The sequence below is a fragment of the Homalodisca vitripennis genome, chromosome 4 (genome assembly GCF_021130785.1).
Source record: "Homalodisca vitripennis isolate AUS2020 chromosome 4, UT_GWSS_2.1, whole genome shotgun sequence".
Taxonomy (NCBI): Eukaryota; Metazoa; Arthropoda; class Insecta; order Hemiptera; family Cicadellidae; genus Homalodisca; species Homalodisca vitripennis.
The window spans coordinates 94,144,908-94,168,987 of NC_060210.1; the positions used below are offsets into that span (position 1 = coordinate 94,144,908).

A 24,080-nucleotide genomic window follows, 5' to 3' on the forward strand; every position below is an offset into this window, starting at 1 on the left:
TCTGGCTTTGGGAGAAACTTCTAACAACTATTTTGTAACACAATATCACTGCCCTTCCCCTTGTCCACCCACATCTCCATCTCAGAATTCTCACTTGATAACTACGCCTTGTGCCACCTCATTTTAATCATTGTACAAAACTATTTATTTTTGTAGCAACCAAACCAAATTCTGACCATTTCCCCCCTGTGTACAATCAAAAATGTTTATTTTTATAAGTTAAAACATACTGTGGGCCTTATTTAATTTATATTTGTATTACCTAAATTTTTAATGTGTTTTGGAGTAACCCATAGTAGGGTTCTGATTCAAATCTGTTCAGTTTTGAGTAGTCCTTGCCTAAGTAGTGCGTTTTTAACTATTCCATTAGCTTATATTTGGGTTCCTCAGTACATTTTAAAATGTCATCTTACATTTTATTACCGCATATTTTAATCCCCTTAGAAAGAAACGAACATTTATGCATAATAAATAGAAATGAAATCAATGGTTTGAAGTTTTGGTGAAAAGTTATTTTATCAACCTAATGTAATATAAAATAATGAAAACAAATTAAGTGATTACAACAAATATTTTTTTAGAAATCTTAATGTCATGACAAAATATTACAAATGACTCATTTAATTAATCAATAGATATTTTACACTTAATTGGTTTTTAGAAACAACACCATTTTATTTTATACGCTTTTTTAAGCTAGTTGGTTTCATTCTCTTGTGGCACCCATACAATTCAATAACTCCTTTTGTTATAGTTCTGTTTCAACTTGAATCTAAGTTTATTATGATTTCATTTATTATGATCTAAATTTATTGTTTTTCTAAGGGTTTTAACATGAAAAGTCATATTGTTTGAAAAATGATTAGGAACCCAAAATGGCAAACAGTTGGGAACATGGGAATGGCATTCAAGGAAAAAGTGACATGTTACAAGGCATACGTAATCAAAACGTTGCTCAAGGTTAGTTACACAGAATAATCACATTTTATTACACCTTCTAAATCGTTTCATTGTCTCTTCTTATATTTATAAGCACTTTAACTGAGGGGTTACAATCTACAGCATACCATTACTAAAACCCACTTTTTTATAAAACTTGATGCTTATTGTATTGAGTGTAGAAAAGTGATATCAAGCTTGCAGCTATAGACCAGTAAAGTGTCACGATAAGCCAAAACAGCTGTGGCAGTCTAGACAGTGCTTGAATTCACCACATCACTCTATGAAGAAACCTTCCCAAAAAAATTCCTTGCCTAATCATATACCGTTTATTATTTTAGGTTTTACGTTAAGCCTAAGGAGAGTTAAAATGGGGAAATACTTGGTCAAATAATCTAAAACTATTTCTAAACATCTAGCTGCCACTTTACTCTAGAAAATTAGTACAACTATGAGAATACCCACAAAGTTTAGAGTAACCAAACAGGAATTTTATCACTTTGGCAGCACAGTGTCCAGTCTTGACAGCTCAGGGAGCGAATGTATTATTTAAAGAAAGATTTTATTATTAAAACTAGTTAAGTTACAGTAAAATTAAACTTTTGACAAACCTCTTCAGTTCTGTTTAACTCACTAATTGCTTTGTACATTAAAAAAGTTGGAACAGACCTTAATCTGTCTAATGTAGTTTTTAATATTGTTGTTATCATCATATAAACTTTTTTAAATTATAGGCAAGTTTACTTTTGGGTTTTTCCTCTAAGATAATTATTATTGTGGGTTGAGGAGAGCCATTAGTAAAATTAAAAATTACCTTTTTCAAGATTCTAATACTCTTCCCAGGTAATCTTAATGGACATAAAATTCCTTGAGATCTAATAGGGCTAAAATAAACCTTTGTAAATATTTATTGATCTAAATAATATTGATTAATTTAATTGTTCAACAGTGTGAAAGTATTTTATATATATATATATATATATATATATATATATATATATATATATATATATATATATATATTGTTCTAAGAAATAAACATTGTTAGACAAGGTAACAGACACTAACGTTCTCCACATTGACTTTACTCACATTTGTTGAGTTATTACTTTAGTGCCTGTTACTTTGCACACTTCAGTTTATTTATTCCTTGTGTATGTTAATTCGTTACAAAAATTTCAAAAATATATTTTTTAAAGTAATTAAGTTTAAAAGCTCTCCTTCAGAACTTTTAGACTTTGATTGTGATAATCTCACAATGGTATGTTTCACACAGGGTGAGGTTTCAAGTTTCAAATATCTAAGGCCTAAAAGTAGGTTAGTTAAGATCATTAAAAAAATAATCTTCTACATGGAGGTGCAATGCACTCAATGATGAGATAACCATTTACTAATGGAGACTAAATAGTTAAATATTAAAATTCAGTAGAGAAAAAATGTATGAATACTAATGATTTTTTGTTGAAATTTTCTCACTATTGAAATTACTCAATTATACTTCAATTGTTTAGATTTGACATTTTCTTTTAGGATATTCTTCATTGTACCTAGACACTCCGCTCTCAAAGTTACTACAGTTATCAATATACACAAAATATTTTTTCTTAACATATTTTTGAACCATTTTGTGATAATTATAAATCTAGAACATATAAAACTAGCACATGTATAATATTACGAGTTTATGGGGGAGGTTATTTAGTTGAAAGAAAATAATTGAATCAACCATGAATCAGATAAAATACATATTTAGAATGTAAGTTAAAGTAAACACTTGTAGAACAGTATAAGCCTAGACATTATTATGTATATTTTTATTTCAATTATTTTAAGTGGATAGCTTTTGAAAATCAATAACTTGTTTATCATTAACTAATAATTCATAAAATAGAAAAATTTGAAAATGTACTTTGTAATTTTTTTGTACAACTCACAACTTTTTATAACACAGAAGAATTTTGTAAACAAAAGTCAAGGCAGAAAAACAACTGAAAATGTCCATTCTTCTCTTCTGCTGAATTGTTTAAACATGTACAGGCAGATTCAGTCAAATGTACAAAACGTATGTATGCTGTGTTGGTATAATGTATTCAGTAAGTTGCATTTACTAAATGTTGTTTCCCAATTACTGGGAAAAATGTTTGCAGATTAGCTAGTTTTATTAAATTATAACAATATTATTGTTTATATTACATATAATTATATATATATATATATATATATATATATATATAATTTTTAAATATTATGTTTCATCATATACACATAATATTTAAAAATTATTATTTATAACATATTATTTTATGAATATATTTAACACTAAAAAATATTTCAAAACTCATCTGAATGTTTTATGGAAGCACAATTTACCATTGTGTGTTTGATACCAATTATTTCAAATTAACATAATTTTTGTTATCACTTTGAATAAAAACCTCCACTCCATCAGTGTTCAGACCAGTCAGAGGTTTTCATTTAGATTCCAGTTTAATTTAGGATCCAATAGCCACTGACATTCAGTTGCACTTTTTCTGCCTTTGACGTATTGCTCTTAGAATTTTGTTTATTTATCATATTTTTGTAACTTTTATAGCTATTTATAGATAGTAAGTACATTCATGCTCTTGTAATGCTATCTTCCCCCATGAAACACACATTACATTCAGAGAGTAGTAAAATAAATTTGTTCAAAACCAAAATTACGCTACGAAGAAACAATTACTCAAAGATATTAGGCTGTATCTAATACTTGTGACAAACTAGTTTAATATTTTTGCAAGTTTTCTCCTTCAGAATTTGTTTATATCATTTGTATATAATAGTAAAAACCTCTTACCTAATATTAATAAATTACACTAGCGTATTTAAACGTTTACTGTGAAACACAATCATTCAAGAGGAACATTTATTTTCGCACATTACGTGTCGAGAAACTTGCCTGACACTACCATGTTCACGCATCACCCTCCACAGATTCGCTCTCACTGTCACTGTTATTGTCCATGATGTTGTGCACTTTGATGTGTCGCCTGATGGATGATGCATCGGAGAAGCGTTTGCTGCACATCTTACAGATGTAGATGGTCCCGTTGTGGAGATGCTGGTGTCTGGAGAGACCTGACGCATGACGGAATTTCTTGGGGCAGAGATTACACTTGAAGTTTTGAACACTAAAACACACATTTGGTCTAAATATGCAGAATGCTATTCAGTTTAAAGAGAAAGAAGTAAATTAGACAACAATCCTTATTTTAGCGTAATATATAAGGAGGCGTAAGTCACTTTATTATGTCTCTTGGCATCATCTTTAGCCAATTACCTCTATCAAATTACAAGGCTTTACATGGATAATTCAAGGGATGATCTAGACAGAAAATGATGAATAAACATCATCAATAAAACAATTGAATTTCTTCAGGATGATTTATAGCCAGAGAACCATGATACAATTAGATGTTTTTATAATGCTGGACAGAAAACATCTGTTAAAGCAATAGGTCCAACCATTGAAAATGTTAATTTTTATTAATATTGAACATGCTAGATGATTTTATCATTTTCAGTGTAGTCAAAAAGTATCGTCTAAACTAATACTGACATTAATGTGAATTGAAATTTAATTGCATCCCTTACAAAAACTAGGATAGCTAGGAAATGTTAGGCTATATTTTTTAATGCACTCTGACAAGAGCTCTTGTGGTGGCTGACAGAAAAGTGAGTCAAGCTACCACAAATTGTTATATGATTGTAATATCTCGTATTTCATAAAGCTTTGAATCCTGATACAATTAAATCTTGTTCTAACACCAGATATAAAACATCTATAACAACACTATGTATATCCATTAAAAATTAAAATTTATATTATTAGTTTTTGAGCATGCTAAATCATCAATGTAGGAATTGCATCAGCAGCTTGTACTTCAACGGTAACAGAGGCAACAAAAACCATTCTGATAATGAAAAAACCACATGATGTCATGACTCATTCTGATGCCATTGTGCAGCTGATGGTTTATTTCAAGCGACGATCTAACACTTCATCAGCACTTCGTACGATGGTCTTGAAATGACTGGGTGATCGTACTTCCCAGAAGCAATATACCAAAGTTCATCAAAAGACTGACTGAGTTTTTACAAAATAGTAAACATTTCATGAATGTTTTTCTATAATTAAAGTCTGAAACAAGAAATAACAATTTGGTTCCCTTTTATTGTTATATTTATAAAAATTAAATTCCTTATTGTCTATTGTTTTTACTGTATTTCTGGTTTATCCGGATCAATTCCGGTACTATTTGTGAATAAAAAAAGTTTAAACTGTATTATTTACTAGAATAAAATTCAGAATACTCTGGGTTGATTGGGGAAATGCACTAGGACGGAAATACAGCCAGTCCTAATCCTCTATACTTGTATGTGTGTGAGTGTGAACCTGGGCCCAACTGCAATCCTTAATTGACTGTGGTATAACTTGTTATTAAAGAAAAAAGACAATAACCTGTAATGCTACATTAAATTCATGGATATAAAACCAATTTTAACTTAATTTTATTTGTATTTTAACAATAATTTTATAAAAATAATTAATAGTATTAAAAATGCACGGTTTTTATTGCACTGAAGTTTTTATGTGCACTGACATCAATACTAGAGCAGCCCACACGAAAAAAGTCCAATAAAGTATGTGTGTCTGAAAGCTCTCAACCCTTAGTAAACCGTGCTCAACACTGTTGCCAGTTTTATGTTTGTGGAAAATACTGATCCATCTCAAAATCTGTTGCAAAAACAAACATCGTCTGATGTTACTATAAACACAAATAAGCACATTGGATTTAGTTTATCTGTTTTACAGTCAACATGTAAATCAAGCAAACAGAATATGAGCACAGTCTGATCATATTCATAATACTGATAGTTTTATTCCTTATTATAATTTTCTCAAAAACTTACTAATGAGATGCTCTGATATGGGCTGACAATAGAAGTGGGAGGGCATAAGCTTTTGGACACATCTTGCATTTGTATGGCCTGTTTGTCGCATGTCTTTGCTAAAACAGAAATGAAGCTATATTAGATTAATCTGTTATTGTAAAGGTTATAAATTAATTTAAAAAATACAAACTTTTCACAAAATAAACTAGTTTTAGCATTATTGCATGTCTGTTATACATCTTTGACTGAAGAGCAACATTTAGTGAATGGTAGAGCACTGGCCGCCATTTTTATTTTATCTCCATAAGAATATGTTAAACTTCAAAACACTTGCACTTATGCCCATAAATTTTATTATATTTTTGTTTTTTCAATATTTTAATAATTTAAAGACCAGCCAATTACATATTGCCATTAGATAACACGAAAAAGACCGGCTAACAACATATAGGCGATCGATATCCACACGAAAAAGAATAACCGGGTATATACAGTCAATATATCAATATATCTTTGAAATGGCACATTATTTCGTGTTTTTTAATATTTGAAGCAATGAAAAAATTTTGTGAAGCTTCACATATTAAATTGTGTTTTTTTTTTAAATAAGGCCTTATAGATAGCTGGTGAATCTAGTTCTGTTTGTTTGACATTTACTCCCAGTTGGCTAAACGAGGTTAGTCTGCTGACGTTTTTTATCATTGTTTCTCTCTTATTACAATGCATATCTCGTTTTTAAAAGAAGCTATGGGGCACATCTAACCTCTGCCAAAAAATAGCCTGTGAAAAGTACATAGACCAAGCACAAAATAAGTGCAACTGACCAAATTTGGAACATCCCATATGGTAAACTGTGTACGATTTTTTTAACAAGCTTCCAGAAATTGCTCATGTTACTCCAATAACTAATTTAAAAAGAAAATTGTATTTGTGGCTTTTAATAATCAATTTTATTCAATTGATGAGTTTTTAAATATGGATGTCAATATTCAGTTTTAAATAATTGGGTGTTAATTTTAAAATATATGTTTGTTTTACAACTGTAAGGTAAATGTTTTTGAGTCTGTTAAATCTGTTTTGTGGTTTTCAATAATGGTTTGTTTCTATATTAGTATATGTTTTATACTAAACAAAGTATTGACAATGCCTATTTCATTGTATAAATGATCAATGGCAACAAAGATCTTCTTATGTCTTATTGAAGTTTTGATTGTGACTGGTTTTCTTTTCCCAATTTATTATGTTTTGAGTAAAATGGAATATAAAAACGTTTGATTGCTCAAATGATATGCATATTTTGTGTTACCAATTCTATGGAAATAATGTATACATTGTGTTTGAAATTGAAAGAAAAATTCATAGAAACATTTTTTTCAATATGTCTGAAACTTTGTGTAAATGTTTTCTCTAATATATAAATTTCAAACAAAAACGTTCCCACATTAAAAATATTCTTAGTTGTGTTAATAAAAAATTGGTAGTAAAAAAAATACATATTTTTAATCTTTAATTGAATATGTTACCTTTCTAAGTTATAGTAAGGCCATTCTTATGATTATTTTCTTATAAAAGGATATATTCAAAACATATTGACAAAAATATATTATATCTTTTATAAAACTATTTAAAACCTCAGAAAATCTGCATTTTTACCAAGGGGTTTTAGACAAAAAGCCATGAATGAACATTTTTTTCCAGAATATAGGATCTGGCAGTATATTTGCTTGATCTTCAAAGGTTAATGGATATTCAGAAAACATCTCAAACATTTTCATACTTTATCACTTCAATATTAATAATGATAATCACTTTACAAAAAAAACTACAAAGCACTTGGCTGCATATTAATTATGTCTTTAAAATTAGATATAACCCATAACACTATAACAAAATATATAATTAAAAGTTATTTCTTATGACCAAAAATAAGTGGGTTTGAAGTTTAACATTGTTCTTATACACTAAACTCAAGAACACAAAGTCGGCTCTTGAGTTACAAGTAGACACATACATTGTCTTTTTTATGAGGTTGGCATTTTCTGAAGTCTTAAGAATATGCAAAGATTATATTTGACGACAAATTATTCCTGTATAATGCAATAGATTAAAGTATGTAGACTATATTGTCTGGTCTTCCAGGTTTTCCATTTTGTAACTGACGAGAATGTTTTAATTAAATAAAGAACCTTTTATCTTATGTAAATCCTGCAATACATCAGTGTTTACATACAGTATCATTAAAATTGATTGTGGCAATGAATTTAAGAGATTTTGTGATCTTTAGCAATATTTTAATCAACAAAACAAACAAATGCTAATAGATAAATGAATTTGGTATTATTTGTGGATTCATTCAACAAAAAAACATAGTATGCACAAAATATTTATAGTCTACCTAAAAACTTGCACAGTTGTTACTGCACCTGACACTGTTTGACATTATTCCACACCATATACGAGGGCTGTCCAGTAATCTGGTCTTTTAATATTTGCTAACCGATTGCAACTAAACTTTAGTCTCTTCCAAAGTAACCTCCATTGGATATGATGCACTTGTCCAAACGATCATCTCACTTTGAGAAACAAGTTAAAATCTGGTTTCCATGAGTGAGGATTTCAACTCTGGGAATAGCCACAATTCAGAGTTGGTGGTCATAGTTTTGTACAAGTCTTCAACTGAGTCAAGGCTGTTTTTAAAATGGTTCAACCACAAATCCACAAAAGTCAGCCCATAACCTCCCCCTAAAAGGCTTGCTGAATTATTTGAGTTGTCTCCTCACATTTTCCCCATTTTGAAAAAATTTGATGTAAATTTGCTGATTTTCACATTCTGTAATTTTTTAGGGAATAAACATCCAATGAAGTCTTGAGAAACAAACACTTGAATAATGGCTGACAGCTGACTTAAACTTTGAAGCACTGAATAAATCTTGGCCTGGATATGATTAGCATAGATTAAAATATTTCTAAAATTCCATTTATGCCAAATTATAATATTTTTCTGTTTCTTGGAAGAAAAAATGAACAAAAATATATTTGTTGAAAAAATCTATACCAGTACTGACAATTACTTTCTACACATAGATATATATCTGCATGAGCTGTGCATTGTCAGACAAAATAAATGATAATGGCACTGTTAATTTATTTTTATTACATCACATATTTCAATTTGCTTCCCGTTGGTCATCAATAAATTTACACATTCACAGAATTTTGTGACTTGTACTGTACACAATTAACTAAATTAATGCAATACAGACATTATTAGGATGGTACAGAAATAGTGCATGCTGAATCTGACCACAGTAACAGATGTAGACAATAAGTAATCATCAAATATAGGATACTTTCTGGACAGCCCTCATAAGCTTAAGTAGTTTTGTTATTAAATTGGATTTTTAGTTAATGAGAGTTTTAAATTATCATAATGAACTAACCGCTATGTGCCTTTGCAATATCTCCTTCTGATTAAAAGAACTTTTGCAGATCTCACATTGGTAGGGCCTCTCGCCAGTGTGTATTCGCATGTGTCGAACCACCAGACTGGGGGTTCTGAACACTTTGGAGCAATTGTTACAGATAAACTTGGGAGCGCAAACGTTCACATGTTCTCTAAACAACATTACACAGGGAAAAACCATCCTACATCTTGGGCACTGGTTTTGTAATAGATTTCTTCGGAACACACAACTGCCATTTTGTGTCTGAAGTTCCAGTGGCTTTTCAGTTTCACTTTCCATTTCAAGTCTTCTCTGCAAAGGGATATCATCGTGATCCACTTGTTCTGTTTCTTTGTTCTTAGCCTAGGACAAGTTGAATAACAATTAGTCAATAATTTCCTGTGCAGTGCAAAGTGCTCTGCCCACACTGACTGCTACAGTAAAGCTATGATTTCTAGTGAAATTACTTCTTAAATTGTTATGTTAACCTTTGTTAGAATATTAAGTGTCTAGTAATACTATATATAGTTCATTCCTATTCTTCATTTCAATCAATATTTAGAAATAAATAAAATGACCACAAACTACAGTTTATAGTTTGTTGTGAGGTTACAATAATACTGTGATCATGATATAATTGACGAAACACGGGAAATAAAAATTATAAAAGGGTACTATGTTATTTATTTTATTAATATGTTTTTTTAATAGTCCCTACAAAAAACATAGGAGCCCAGTAAAAAGCCATCAGGAAAATGTAAGAACTGGGTCCTAGAGAGAGCTATACAAATGTTTTTCCTTGCCAAAATATTTTAACAATAGTTGGCTTATACATCCGAAAAGTTATTGTGCATGTTGAACAGGAACATCTAGAACGAGGCCACAACATCCATAGACACAACGCTCGCCATGCATTAAATTTCCCCCTGCCCTTGCACCACACCACATCGTTTGAAAAGAAATCATCCTACGTGAGCCAAAAGCTGTTCAATCTACTACTACCAGGTAAAATGAAGTTGACCAAATGGCTTGTCAACAGACCATTCTACTCCTTGGACGAATTCTTGGACTGGAGGAGACGAGAAACCAACACAACCTGACCAATCTATATAGAAATCTTAATAATGATTATTGATTATAAAGTGAATTTCCAACTTATACATATATATATATATATATATATATATATATATATATATATATATATACACACATATATAAGACAAAAATTAGGAAAACCTTCTCATACCCTTTAACATTTAGAGTAATTTCCCCTCAAAAACAGTAAAAATATTTATAAAGTGAAGTAAACTAAGAAAATATATGATTTATCAATGAAAATAGATGAATAAAAATAGTTGCTCTATGAGGACTCGAACCTGTATATCGCATGGGATGAAAATTATACTATTACACAAAACGCCCTTATTAATTGTACACCAATTTGGTTGTTTCCATCACGGATGTGTTTAAATAACCAAACTAACATGTGATCGGAAGACCAAATACCTGTCAACTTTTAATATTCATTAAATTTGTATAGGTGCAAATACAAAAATTAAACCCACTCCTAAATTATCAATAAAGGTAGATGAACAAAAGTATTCACTACTACTGAAAGTAGTAAGAAAAGTACTAAGCAAAAAGTATCCAAAAAAGATCCTCACCCCATCCTCTATTATATCCTTCTCCACAAGTGGAAGTTAGTATGAAAAGTTAAGATTAACAGTAACTGAGTGAAACTTCATTTTTAAGGCTTTGATAAAAAATTGGAAAAGATTAGAAATCTCTAAGTTGAATTCTATCTCTGTTCAAACAATACCCATTTTGGTATAAAATTAATTTTTGTCATTGGTTTTGTATTTAATGTTTGAGGTATCATTCAAAGGATTACCATTTTCAAAGCTTTTGTGTTGACTCTCACCCACCACTTTGGGATTAGAAGGATGATTATGAAATACATTATAACAGGTGATGCTATTAGTACATATCCTTACAGCATTCAACAGTAAAGTTGGGGGAGTGGGACTATTGGAACATCCCGTGTATGTATATAAATGTGTATACACACACACGCATGCACACACACACACGTGCGCATATACACACGCGAGCATCACACAACAGTGTCAGATTTTTTTAAATTTCACTGTCGGACCAAAGAAGTCATACAAATCTCCATTAAACACGGTTTAACATTTTATTTCATCTTAATTATTGCCAAATCTTGCCCACCAGATATCCCTGTGGCTCCTGTATCATTCAGGTGAAATATTCAGGCATAAAATGTACAAGTACTTGTGGAATGTGGTATCATGCAGTTTATCTAAATATCTATGTAAAAAAAACCTGAAAAAAGAGACGAAAAATGAAGTGGGAACTTAGATTTGCACATGGTGTATAAAGCATTTACAGCAAAATTTTCATCATACACATACACATTTAGGACTTGTGTATATCAATAACTCTTTCATTGCTGACCAATCACTAATTGATTTAGAACTAAGTTTGGCAGAGAGTGATTTAAAAAATGAGGAAGACAAATAGAAAATGGTTGGAAAAATTGGAGTGGTACTGCTTTTAGAAAATACACTTCTGAAACAAAAAGAATCTAGACTTAAAGCTAACTTACAAAACATTGAGGTATAGAAGTAGAAATAGAGAAAAATTAAGGGAAGCCTTTAGGAGAAATTGAAATTTTGTTAAAAACAAATAAAGATCTGCAAGCAAAAATTGACAAAGAAAAACAAATACACTCAGGGACCCAAAATATCTTTCAAGAGCTTGCCATGAAAGCAAGTCAAATAATTGAAGGTCATCTCACTTACATAAAAAATCTAGAGTAACTCTACTTCAAAGTAAAATAGAAATTCAAGACTCTAGAGTACTGCATGAAAAAGTTGTTATGACTGATGAATCAATAACACTTTTTATTAATCGACTGAAACAGACTAACACAGAGACTTGACTTTGAGGAAGTGACAAAAACTTTTAAAGGCTCGGACACTCAAGCAAGAAATACAGAATTGTAACTACTGTATACAATTTAGGGCATATGCCCTCTTTTACATATATTTCCAATCTGTAAAGTCAACAGGACAAACTTGAATTGGAATTTAAAACTCTCAGAAATAATTAAAACAGATGAATCCCACTCAATTGCACCAAGAAAAATATCCCTTAACAGAAGTAAATTTAGAAAGCATAAACAAAATTGTTTTAGTGTTTCCCTACAGGTAGCTAAAGCAAGACAACTGACTTCAACAGACCTGCCAAACTAAGTTCCAGTCATAAGACAATAAGTGAAACTAATCCAGGATAACATACTCAGAACAGAGTTGATCTTATAATTATTATTATAGAAAACACATAGACTTACAGTAAATAAAAACCATTCTGCCCAACAGTCAAATTTTCAATGGGCCCCTGATCACTGACAAAAAATTTGAAGAATTTGAAACATTAGATGATTCTTTTAATTAAAAATATTGAGGAAGCCCAAAATATTTGTTCATCCTTAGCTAATAAAAATAGTCTTCAACCTCTTTCCCATCGGACAATGAACACCTTGCAACAAACTGAGCCTTCAAACAGTATTCTTTTTAGGGATTGGGAACAACCAGTTGGTACAAATTCATCTTGGTAACTTCAGAAAGAACATAAGACCCCCCTTTAAGTAAGAAAATATCTATATTTCACCAGAATGTTGACAAACTCAGTAACAAGATAGCTCTCAGGATTACCATTACTTCATACCATCCCACAGAACTCTTCTGTTTAAAAAGTAACCTTCATATGAGGGGACAAAAGTGTTTCAATCTACTTCCTGCAGAGCTGAAGACAATGCTGTGAAAATGCCTTATGGAGATCAATTTAGATGATGAATGAGTTCCTAGCTCACTGCTCACCTTGAATGAATATCAAACATTGTTTGTGTTATTGTTTATTTGTACATTAATTATTGTAATGCTTATTGACACTAATTTTGTACTCTATGCTCAAGAAAGTCTTCTGATTCTGATCCTTGATTTAATTTCCCATGATATTTTGTGAAAAACTACAGCATTTTCATGCCACTGACAAAGTCATCAGTGCTAATGGCTCATGCTCTGGACTGAGTAAAAGTTTTATAAAATTTGAATACATTGGCAAAGATGACGTCCTTAATCCATAAGTAAATAACATAATATTTAGGTTGTATGTTAATGAACAGAGTGAATAGCTAAATAAATTATTACCTTGGAAGAAGATGCTAATATGTAGTTATTTTTTTCTTGTAATTGTTGCTTGTCCAATGTATCACTTGTCTCCCGTAACAGCTTATCCAATGCACTACTTGTCTCCTGTAACTGCTTGTCCGATGTTATACTTGTCACATGTAACTGTTTGTTCGATATACTGCTTGTTCCTTGGTTATTGTGCCCTTTCCTATTACTGTTATCACCAACAACAACATCATCTTCTGCAGACTCTGAAGACTGTTCACCTGCTTCATAATCTACACTTAAACTAAAGGACTCTGAATCAGGTATAGAACTGTGATCCTCTCTTGGTTGGTTAGCACTGTTGCAATCAAGGGATCCCTGATCCTCTCTAGAGAGATTTGAGTTGGCCAACTCTTTAGAGGTGATAACAGCAGCTAGCGGCACCTGGTCATCCCACTCGAAAGTGCAGTAGTCCTTCTTGTCCGTCAAGTGAGACTCATCCAGCACACATCCCTACAAGTGGAAAGTATTGAATACCAACATTGTAAAGCTCTACGCAAACACATCTAGTTTTGATTTTAAACAACAAACCGGTCAAATTATCCATCTTATGTAAGAAACACTAGTAAAACAAGAAGAAAGACAACACTGTCTTTAAGAGTAAAGTTCTAAGGAAGATATTTAATTCCACACAGAAAAATGAAGTGTGGAGAATAAAACACAATAAAGAAATTAGATATCTATACAGAGATAATGAGTAGTAGCACATGTAAGGTCAAGGAGAATGAGATGAACTGAACATGTACTGAGAAGACAGCAAGGAAATAGGACTACAGGGAAACTCGAAGGAAGAAGTCTACTAGGAAGACGCGAACAGATATGATGGGACAAGCTAAAGTCAGGAACTGGGACCAAGCATGGAGAAGACAGTAAAGAGGATATATCCATATATATTCTAGAGGAATATGAAGGGCTGTTATTGCAGCTGAGTTCCAATTGCAACGTTATAACCATAAGAGGAAGTATGTAAGAAAAACAACCAGAAAATATTATTATAAGGTGTTTTTAAATTATCACTTTTTATCATTCTTTGTATTATAAATAATTTTATTCAAATGTTGTACATGTATTTAGACTGGCACATAATATTACTTTTGTAGTTAAATTTTGACATTTTACTAGCTGCTTCCTATTTTAGGTAAGTAACACATGATATTGTCTAATTTTAAGATTCATAAAAAACCATGATAAAAAATGAGTGGCATACATCTCTACTCAAGAGACAATGATAAGGCATAATCTAAACCATGGATAATTAAAGCAAGTGTGCCACTACACATCCAGACATGATCCACTGCAGGTGTAAGCCTCATAGCCACTATACAGCACGTTTTCACTGCATCACCACTAAATGATACTTCCTGATAATCAAAGTTAAATACTTTAGTATGGTGACATTCTCCATGACACCAACAATAGAAGCTTTAACCCTACATCGGGCGCTAAACGGAGTTTTCCTCGGTGTATTTTTTATTATTAAAAATAGTACTACTTTTCTAATGTTGGCAGTCGTTTCCCGCAGTGTACTTCACGAGCATCTTTCGGAGAAGCGAAACAATAGCCTCCCGCTTATCTTTGTCAAAATCTGTCAGTATGACGTCTACTTCCGTGCGAGACTGAACGATTCCTCCGTGAGCGGCCGATGTTGTGTTTGTAGTGCTTGGACGAAATTTCCGTGAGCGCCTTATTGTGTTTAGTTTTTATGGAGTAATAATCCGTGTGCGCCTAAATGTGTGACCTGTGATGGTTTCTTTTTAAGTTTTACAATATATTTTATTTGAATTTTGTGAAATGGAGAATGAAGACGAGAGACTTGTCAGTAGAGTATCCGTGTGCTAGGGAACATTTCAGTACTGTTTATGGAGTGAACATTGTCGTTATAAGAACCAGAAGGAAAATTTTTTCAAACTTTTTGTAGTATTTACAAAAATTTTAGTAAAGAATAAATTTTTATTTCAAAGTAATAATTGACATTACAATTATATAATAACTCAAGAATTGAAGTAAGTTGTTTTTGTAAGAAGTTAAAAACTAAGTTAATTGCCATATAATATTACAGTAGGTTAAACATTTTTACAATTAATTGCATTATTCCTTAAAATAAATCATGTTGTTACATGATACAATAACATTTTTTAAGATTTTGAATTTCTTATTTGGAAAATTCATTACATAAGAGAGTAATTTTTATTTAATTTCTAAAAATGAATATATTACATTGTAATTGGATCCGTATGAATATTTAAACAAATAAAAACAGTTTAAACGACTATGATATCCATTATTCGCTAACCTGTAGGAAACCTCCGTGAGCGCCTGATGGAGGGTTAATAACTGAAAAGTAATTATTCAAAATAATAATGAAGGTCACTGAAATTCAAATATGTGTCAGAATAGATTTTATAACAGTAATAGTACGCGAGGAAGTTTTTAATATGTTCAGGAGTGAGAGAATTTGTTAAACAAACTATACTATTTAGAATCTAAGTCCTAATTAACTTACTTGTTTCAAAAATTGTTTTAGGTTGTTTGAGTAATTAATACAAATAAGTTTTTTTTATAAAGATAGGCAGTGCCATTAAAAAGTGCCAGCACTCTGTGGTTTTCAGAGTATGATCCATTATTTATGTTAAAGGTGGAGATGGGTCATCTTCAACCTCTTTTCACCCCTATTAAATCATTCAAAAACCTGAGTACATGATAAAGATTAATCATCAAACACTTTTTTCTACAAAGAATTAGCCTATGTAGTGGACTTTTCAATTTTCACTGAATTATTCCACATACATTCATTATCTTAAGAACACTGAGAAAAATATTAGTGCTGGCAGTAAAATTTAGTTTGCTATAATTCTTACAAGTTCGGTTCTAAGATAATACAAAATTGGCATAATTTGTATGCTTGCTGACAAATAACTTGATTATTAACTCCATTACTTTTTAAGCTTTGACATAAACTTCATAAAGGTTAAAAATACAAAAATATACCTAACACAAATATTGACTTCATATTCAGCAGATATTGCTTGTCATTAAATATGAATAAGCTTAACTTATAGGTAGGTACTTACATCTTCAATACCTGTCAATGATAGCAGTGCGATAACGTGTTTTATGTGGCCACTTACAGAGGATTTGTCATTAAATATGAATAAGTTTAACTTATAGGTAGGTACTTACATCTTCAATCCTGTCAATGATAGCAGCGCGATAATGTGTTTTCTGTGGCCACTTACAAAGGAACTGTCGCAGCTTAACATCATTGGCTAAACATTGCTTCTTGAAATTATACGCTTCATTCAGCTTATTTAAGCATTGTTCACAGACAGCTGATGGCAATTCATCATCCTCATTTACCTAGGAAAAATTACGGTATCTTGTAAAACATAGTGCTAGCCTGCAATATTCATTAATAAGCCAATGACAATTACATGAGCTACCTAGGAAATATTAGTGATCTTATAAAACATAAATGCTAGCCTGCAATACTCATTAATAAGGTACTGATGATTATATGAGCTACTAATTCTCATCACAATTAATACATTTTGTATTTAGCTAAAATACACTACACTGAGAGCACATATACATAGGCATAAGCATTGGTTACCTTTATACTTATACCGATCTTAATAATGACACATTTTGCTGCCAGAATAAGAATTTGAACCTCAAACCCAATTTTGGCGCTAACAAAATGTCTAACTAAAACAACTACGGTATCATATTAAAATTCCTTGGTATTCTTTCTTTCTTTAACATTGGTGATTTCACTAATGGCAGTTACTTTTAAACTTGTTTAATTTAATCCATGTCATAATTTGACTATTCCCAGATGGGAAAAATTCAGTTGAACTATATGCTTACAATTAAACTTATCCACTGGGATGGCAAATAATATCAAATATCAAAAATTTCATTGAGAAAATATTGTATCTGGCCTCCCCTGATCCAATATTATTAAAAATAAAGAAACTGCAAACTCAACAAAGATATGAACATTTATACCCATAGTATTATCCTTATATGGTGTACCAACTCAGTTTAAAAATTATCAATGTTAGTCTCCTTGGATCAGTTAGATCCTTCATTATGGGCAATAAGCCAATTTCAAAATAGTCTATTGGATCAACTCTTACCATGGCGACAAAGATATGCTAAGCAAGCCTGATTGGAATACCTACTAATTGATGATAAGTCTTTTCTCATATATCAAAATTAATTGTTTTTGATACGATACACAGGGCTATGATTATTTTATGGCCAATGTGTAGCCTACACTGTAACTAGACATAGTACTATAATCAATCTACTAAGCCTAGCTGGCAGGGGCAGTTTAAAACAAGTTTAGTTTAAATACAAACTTATACCACCTATGAATTTGTAAGAACAGGTTTAAATTCATTTGATAATAGAGGCTGTTATGAGTACGTACAATAACCATGACAAGTAATGCATAATATGCAGATTTGATTTGTGTGTGTATGTGTGTGTGTGTGTGTGTGTGTGTGTGTGTGTGTGTGTGTGCGCGCGTGTGCGTGTGCGTGTGTGCCTGCGTGTGTGTGTGTGTGTGTGTGTGTGTGTGTGTGTGTGTGTGTGTGTGTAAATAAGCTATATGTTATATAATGTTTAACAGATAACTTATAATCTGTATCAACTATAAACAGGTATTATCCATAGGTCACTATTTCTGATTGTAAAATACTAAATTATTAGAAATAATAGACTTTATTTGCCTTACTATGAATATTACATGTCATTGTGACAACCAGTTTTTGATTTTTGCCTCCCAAAAGGCTGACACAGCTTCCTTTTGGAAGGAGAAAACAAGAATCGATCATCATAATGACATGTAATTTTCAAAGTTAGTTAAACAAAGTCTGTTTTCTCTATTATGTCATTTTTTTAGGTCCCCGGTTAAGAAAAACTCTTTCAAAAAGAGTTGGCAATAGTAAATTACTAATAACTATAATTAGGATGCTTTTGTATTCAATAGTTAAGGTATTTATAATCAATAGTTTGGTTATACGATTGTGGTAGTGGCCGCTTATTATAATGCAGCTATGTAGTAAATATTTGTTGAACAAATTATGTTTCCATTAGTTATAGATAAACAAAACTAACCTAGAACAATAACATCCTGTTAACTCAATTTCACCTGTACACACATTCAAGTAAATGTAATTGACTGCAGTATAATAAGCGTCCAACACTCGAATGATCGATAATATTGAATCAATGATATATTCATGAGTAAATAATCCTACAAATAACTATTTAAACCAAATAGGTTATAAGTATTCCAATTCCAGTATAAAAAGTAATAATGTTACGATGAATAAAAAATAATCTATACTATGTGTATTTATAAAATGTAACTAATGAAACAGTATAACATTTACTTACTTTTTACTATTTTGAAGGATAAATATGTCTGACACAAATAAAACATACACATAACATTGTACTTGCTGCCACTACAGATGGGGGGGGTATCAGTGTCAGTAACAGGTAATACAGTGATAACCCATTACCGGGATACTGTTATTTCATTAACAACTGAGATGAATAATTTGGTATTCTCATAACAATTTTCTGGTTTTGGGTTACTCAGTAACCATTAAGAGCCGTGGCCATTTCGTGCAAGCAATGATGCTAGAAATGGAAATATTACACTATGGAGTGTTGGAAAGTTATTATGCAATATAAGTTAGGTTATCATAAATATGTTACTAGTAGTAATTAGTTAAACATAACCTTTACATAGTGCATATTTGTAATAAGTATGTATGTATAGCCTAATAACAAATAGTAGATAAGGACTTTATAATAATTGTTGCCAATAATTGTGTTGTATAGTGAAAATTTGAATTAATATTTTTATAACTTTATTAGTTTATCAGTCTATGTTACATTGTAATGAGTTATTTAAATTTTTGTATGTTACCATGATAACAGGTTACTGGGACGTAATATCTCAACATGTTATTTTATAATAGGTTATTTGAATATTTCCCATCTATAGCCGTCATTACTCAAATACCATACGTTTTAAGATTTAACTTTGTTTAAATTAACTTAGAACAATGTTGAAATGAGTTACATTATAGACTTTAAAGATTGTATTATAGTGAAGCTATATTTTTATAAGTCAGAGATATATATATATATATATATATATATATATATATATATATATATATATACGCATTTTAGATTATAGAAAATAACAGAACTTTGTTTATACTAAATTTGAGTAACTTAGTACTTACAATAACTTAATTAACACGATAAACATGTCTGAGCATTTAATTTGTTCTAATAGTTATTCAATGTTAACGATCATTCGAAAGTTGGGCACTTATACTGGAGCTGTGTAGCTGGTATAAAGCATAGATTTATACCTTTTTTAGTCATTACGCTTCATCATGTTTTTAAGAGTTTATGTTATCATTGAATAAAGTAATACATGCTGGAATTGAATGATAAATATCAATAGTCCTGTTATTCAATTTATCAATCATTATACGGGTAGACTTTAATAAGCGGCTTACACTCGTTATTCGATTGCTATTATCGAGTGGTTCGATTGTTTTTATCTTAAGTACCTATAATTCGATATTACAATTTATTAAAATTATCATATGACTTCAGCTTATTAGTTATTTTAACGTAAACAATAAACAAGAGGTAACTAATATTTTGAGACTGAAAATGGCGATGAATATGAGGAAAATATGTAAGATATTTTTCACAAGTGACGAGATTTGTTTAAGTAGCTTGTGGGTTTGTCACCTAGTAACACATGGAGAGAATTCTTTCCTCCATTTCACCAAAGGGGTTACTTATTGATATCAAGCTGGGCAATTTATAAATATTGTGAGGTTTCTTTTATATCTAAGTCTAGACCATAGTTGGTTTTGTTGTCTTGTAATGTTATTGTAAAATTTGTGTATTCAAAATTGTAATATACTACGAGATTCTTCTTGTCACAGTAATTTATTATAACTCTTATTTTGTATGATTTATACATACATCGAAGTTGGATAATATATCGAACCATTCGATAATAGCAAACGAATGAGTGTAAAGTCTCCTCCATTATACTAAGTGATATAAAAATGAATCCGCTTATCATACTTTGCCTCTGCCTATATGAATTCTTTAAAAAATAAATATAAATACTATGAACTTACCTCTAATGACAATAATGATCTAATCTTAACAACGATGGGGATTACCAAATTAACCCTGTCAGTAAATATTTCAGTCATAATATCTGAATTTTCCAAACAAAGTCTACAGGCATTTTCATACTCAGGCGGTATTTCCCCTTGATATGAAACTGGTCCCTCTTCCTTGGGTTTTAGTGATCTAGCATATGTTCGTGTAGGTAGATTCTTGTTGGTGAACATCATAGTAATGATTACTAAATTTGGTATTGTATTAGGCTATTAATTTGAAATTGACCTATTCAAAAAAGTATATTCTTGACATAACCTAGCTGTTAGCAGAGTGACGTAAAAGAACAATACTAAAATGCAATAAAAAAATTCAAACTTTTAACAAATATACATTTGAATTTGTTTCCCAATCTATGGCGATTTTGTTAACTGAACAATAATACAAGAACATGTCATTTTCATAATGCTACAAGTAATATTAACCCTGTCGAGCCTAACTCGCACTATAGTTTTGAGTTTTGACAGATCGGTATTTAGCAAAACTGCTAAACAAAAACAAACCGCAATAGATTAACCTACTGCAAACCACCAATGATGCATTGAATAGTGTAAAAATGACAAAGCATAGAGTAAAACGTTTTATTTGAACTAATATTGCACGATTTTTATGAAATGTTTCCTGGTATAATTTGATATACAGACTAGATTTTAACAAATAATCTAAAACTATTGTAAAAACATTACAACTCAAATTAAGCGATATACTGTTTAAAAATATTTACCGGTGTGACAGATGTACTTACCGGTGTAACATAACTTCTTATACTAGTACCAAGGAGAGTGGCGAGGGGTGCCTATTACGGCCGATACAAATGTATTTTTAAATCGTATTTCTACTTACTTTGAATTCATCTTCTATCTCCTAAACTATAACAAAACCCTTTCAAAGCTCTTAGTAGGATGCGTTTATATTCTAACTTGCATGCCTTCGGATGTGTACTCATATTTATCAATAATTGTTGGAGAAGTGGTGAATCAGGTTGGTTCTGATGTTTACTTGCAGATTTTAATATGCCGGATATCGATTGGAGCTCCTTGGACCCACCTACATCCACGATATAATTACGTAAACAGTGTTCTGTTTTAAGTAAGATTTTTCCGTATATTGAGATTTCTTGTGTCTAATGTATTCACTCACTCGTAGGTATCAAACGTTTTATCTCCCCAACGTAGACTTAGACTCCACTAAAAGGAACTTAAACGGCATGGAATCATATTCATTGGCCCCAAACATTTCTTCAATTTTTAAGGTGACTTGAATACAGTTTTCATATTTTAATATTATGTCTTCTTAATATCCTCCCCATTTTATCGGCCATTTCTTGAGTGTAAGGAAGAAATCCAATTTTGAACACTTTTACACTTTGATCTAAATTTGGCACACTCTGATACGTAACTTTCGTAACTTGTTTTTCAAACGCCTCATTAACCGGTGTAGTATTGCACTTATTTTCCTGTAATGTATTGTATAATGTCCTCTTCCCTTCATTCCAGCTAAGCATCGCCCAAGTAACTAATGTATTCAATACTCCAATCTTCTGGGCTAAATGATGATGACAATCGGCGTTCAGATATCTATTAGTGAGTGTTGTTTTCCTATATAATGAATGTCCTATGCTCCCGTCTTCTTTCCTAGTTGTCATTACGTACAAAAATGGTAAAAACCAACCTTTTCAACTTCTATTTTAAACCTGATTTTAGGATTATGGCACTTGTACGTTGTAGAAATTCACGTAAGCCACAAATATGCTGTTTTACCGTGACGCCAAGGCGTCCATACGTTATCTACTTAGCGAACCTATAACTTATGGGTTTTCTGCGCTTCTTCCAGGGAAATATTCTTAAAGCTGTTTTCATGTTTGCTGCTACAAATAACAATGGTGATCCTATAGCCGGGTTATCACTTTATTTCCCACCGTGCATAGAAATTACGTTCAAAAACGAAATAAGTTTTTTGGAGATATATTTCTGCCAATTCTGTTATTCCTATTCATACTTATGTACTCGTATAATTTAATTTCCTTCGTTATTTGTTCTTGGAATTTTGGTGAAAACCGATTCAATGTACAATGAAATTGACGAGAATGTTATTTTCATCACAATTAATGTTTTTGTTTTAATAAAATGCTCGAATCTCTTTCACGTGAATAATTCTTATCCATACAATCAGATATTAAAGGTCTCATTGGAATGCCATGTTTATGCACTTTAGGCAACCAATGCGGTAATTAGATTTTTAGGTGAGAGTTAATGAATCATCTATTTGCGACGTGTTCTATTTATGTGTTGGATCTGATTGCTTTATTTACTAAATATATTATATGCTTAGTAGGATAAGTATCATCTACTATACTAGTAAGTGGTTTGTTAATACACAGTTTAAAAATCAGAAGAGACTCTAGACATGAATATCAAATCTTGAAATTTAATATACTGCGTGAACGTTATAACAAATGTTTTCTTTTTCTTCATTAGTCTCACAAACTTCACTCTTATTAAGTAAGATAGGAATACGGGGTGGTTTCTTTGACCTAATTCTCTTATAACACACCTGACCTTTGATTTTTGTTACAAAAGTAAACACCTCTACTTATAACTTTAATCGATTCCAAAATATAATGTCATGTTGCATTTTCAATTCATGCAACTGAAAAATTATTTTATGAGAAGGATTATGGCTCATATTTATTTTAAAAGGCTCCATTGAATAAATATTCCAACTTACAATTATCAGAGGAATTGATGCGAATTGCTTGGTTATACAGGTTAGGACTGGAAAAGAGTCTGAATAAAGGTATTTTTTTTATCTCGTTTGAGCCTCAGCGTCAGCTATGCCGGCTTCGAAGTGCACTGGTTTTTATTTTCAAAGTACAAAGTACATGATTGGTCCTCCCCGGAATTTGAACCCGTGATCTCTCGGTTAGAGAGCCGAAACTATAATCATTAGTCTACGGAGGAGGACGTCAATTTATTATAAGAAACAAAAGTGGGAGAGTAAATATTTTGAAACTAACAATGTCTAAAGTGGTAGATGAAAAGTGATGGTTAGATGGGGTTATAAACAGATTCATTAGAACCAACAATGGCTATAAATAGCCAATAGCCAAATAGTAGTAGTTTAACACATTGGCTACCAGATGGACTCAACGTTCGATGATACGAATGCCATCACACACCAGTGGCGTAGCGAAGAGGGGGGTCCAGGGGGTCCGGACCCCCCCCCCCCCCCGAAATTTTAAGACATATTAAAAAAT

General features: G+C 31.3%; 1 protein-coding gene across 1 annotated transcript; it reads right to left on the reverse strand.

The window, feature by feature from the left end:
- Positions 1–1,944: 1,944 nt before the first annotated feature.
- Positions 1,945–21,292, reverse strand: LOC124359786 (zinc finger protein 483-like). The gene is made up of 6 exons (XM_046812811.1): positions 20,779–21,292; positions 16,763–16,939; positions 13,556–14,035; positions 9,315–9,680; positions 5,893–5,990; positions 1,945–4,109 (listed from the first exon to the last, which is right to left on the reverse strand). Exons 1-6 carry the CDS (start codon positions 20,998–21,000, stop codon positions 3,893–3,895), a joined length of 1,560 nt encoding a protein of 519 aa, XP_046668767.1. The 5' UTR covers positions 21,001–21,292; the 3' UTR covers positions 1,945–3,892.
- Between the last annotated feature and the right edge of the window lie 2,788 nt (positions 21,293–24,080).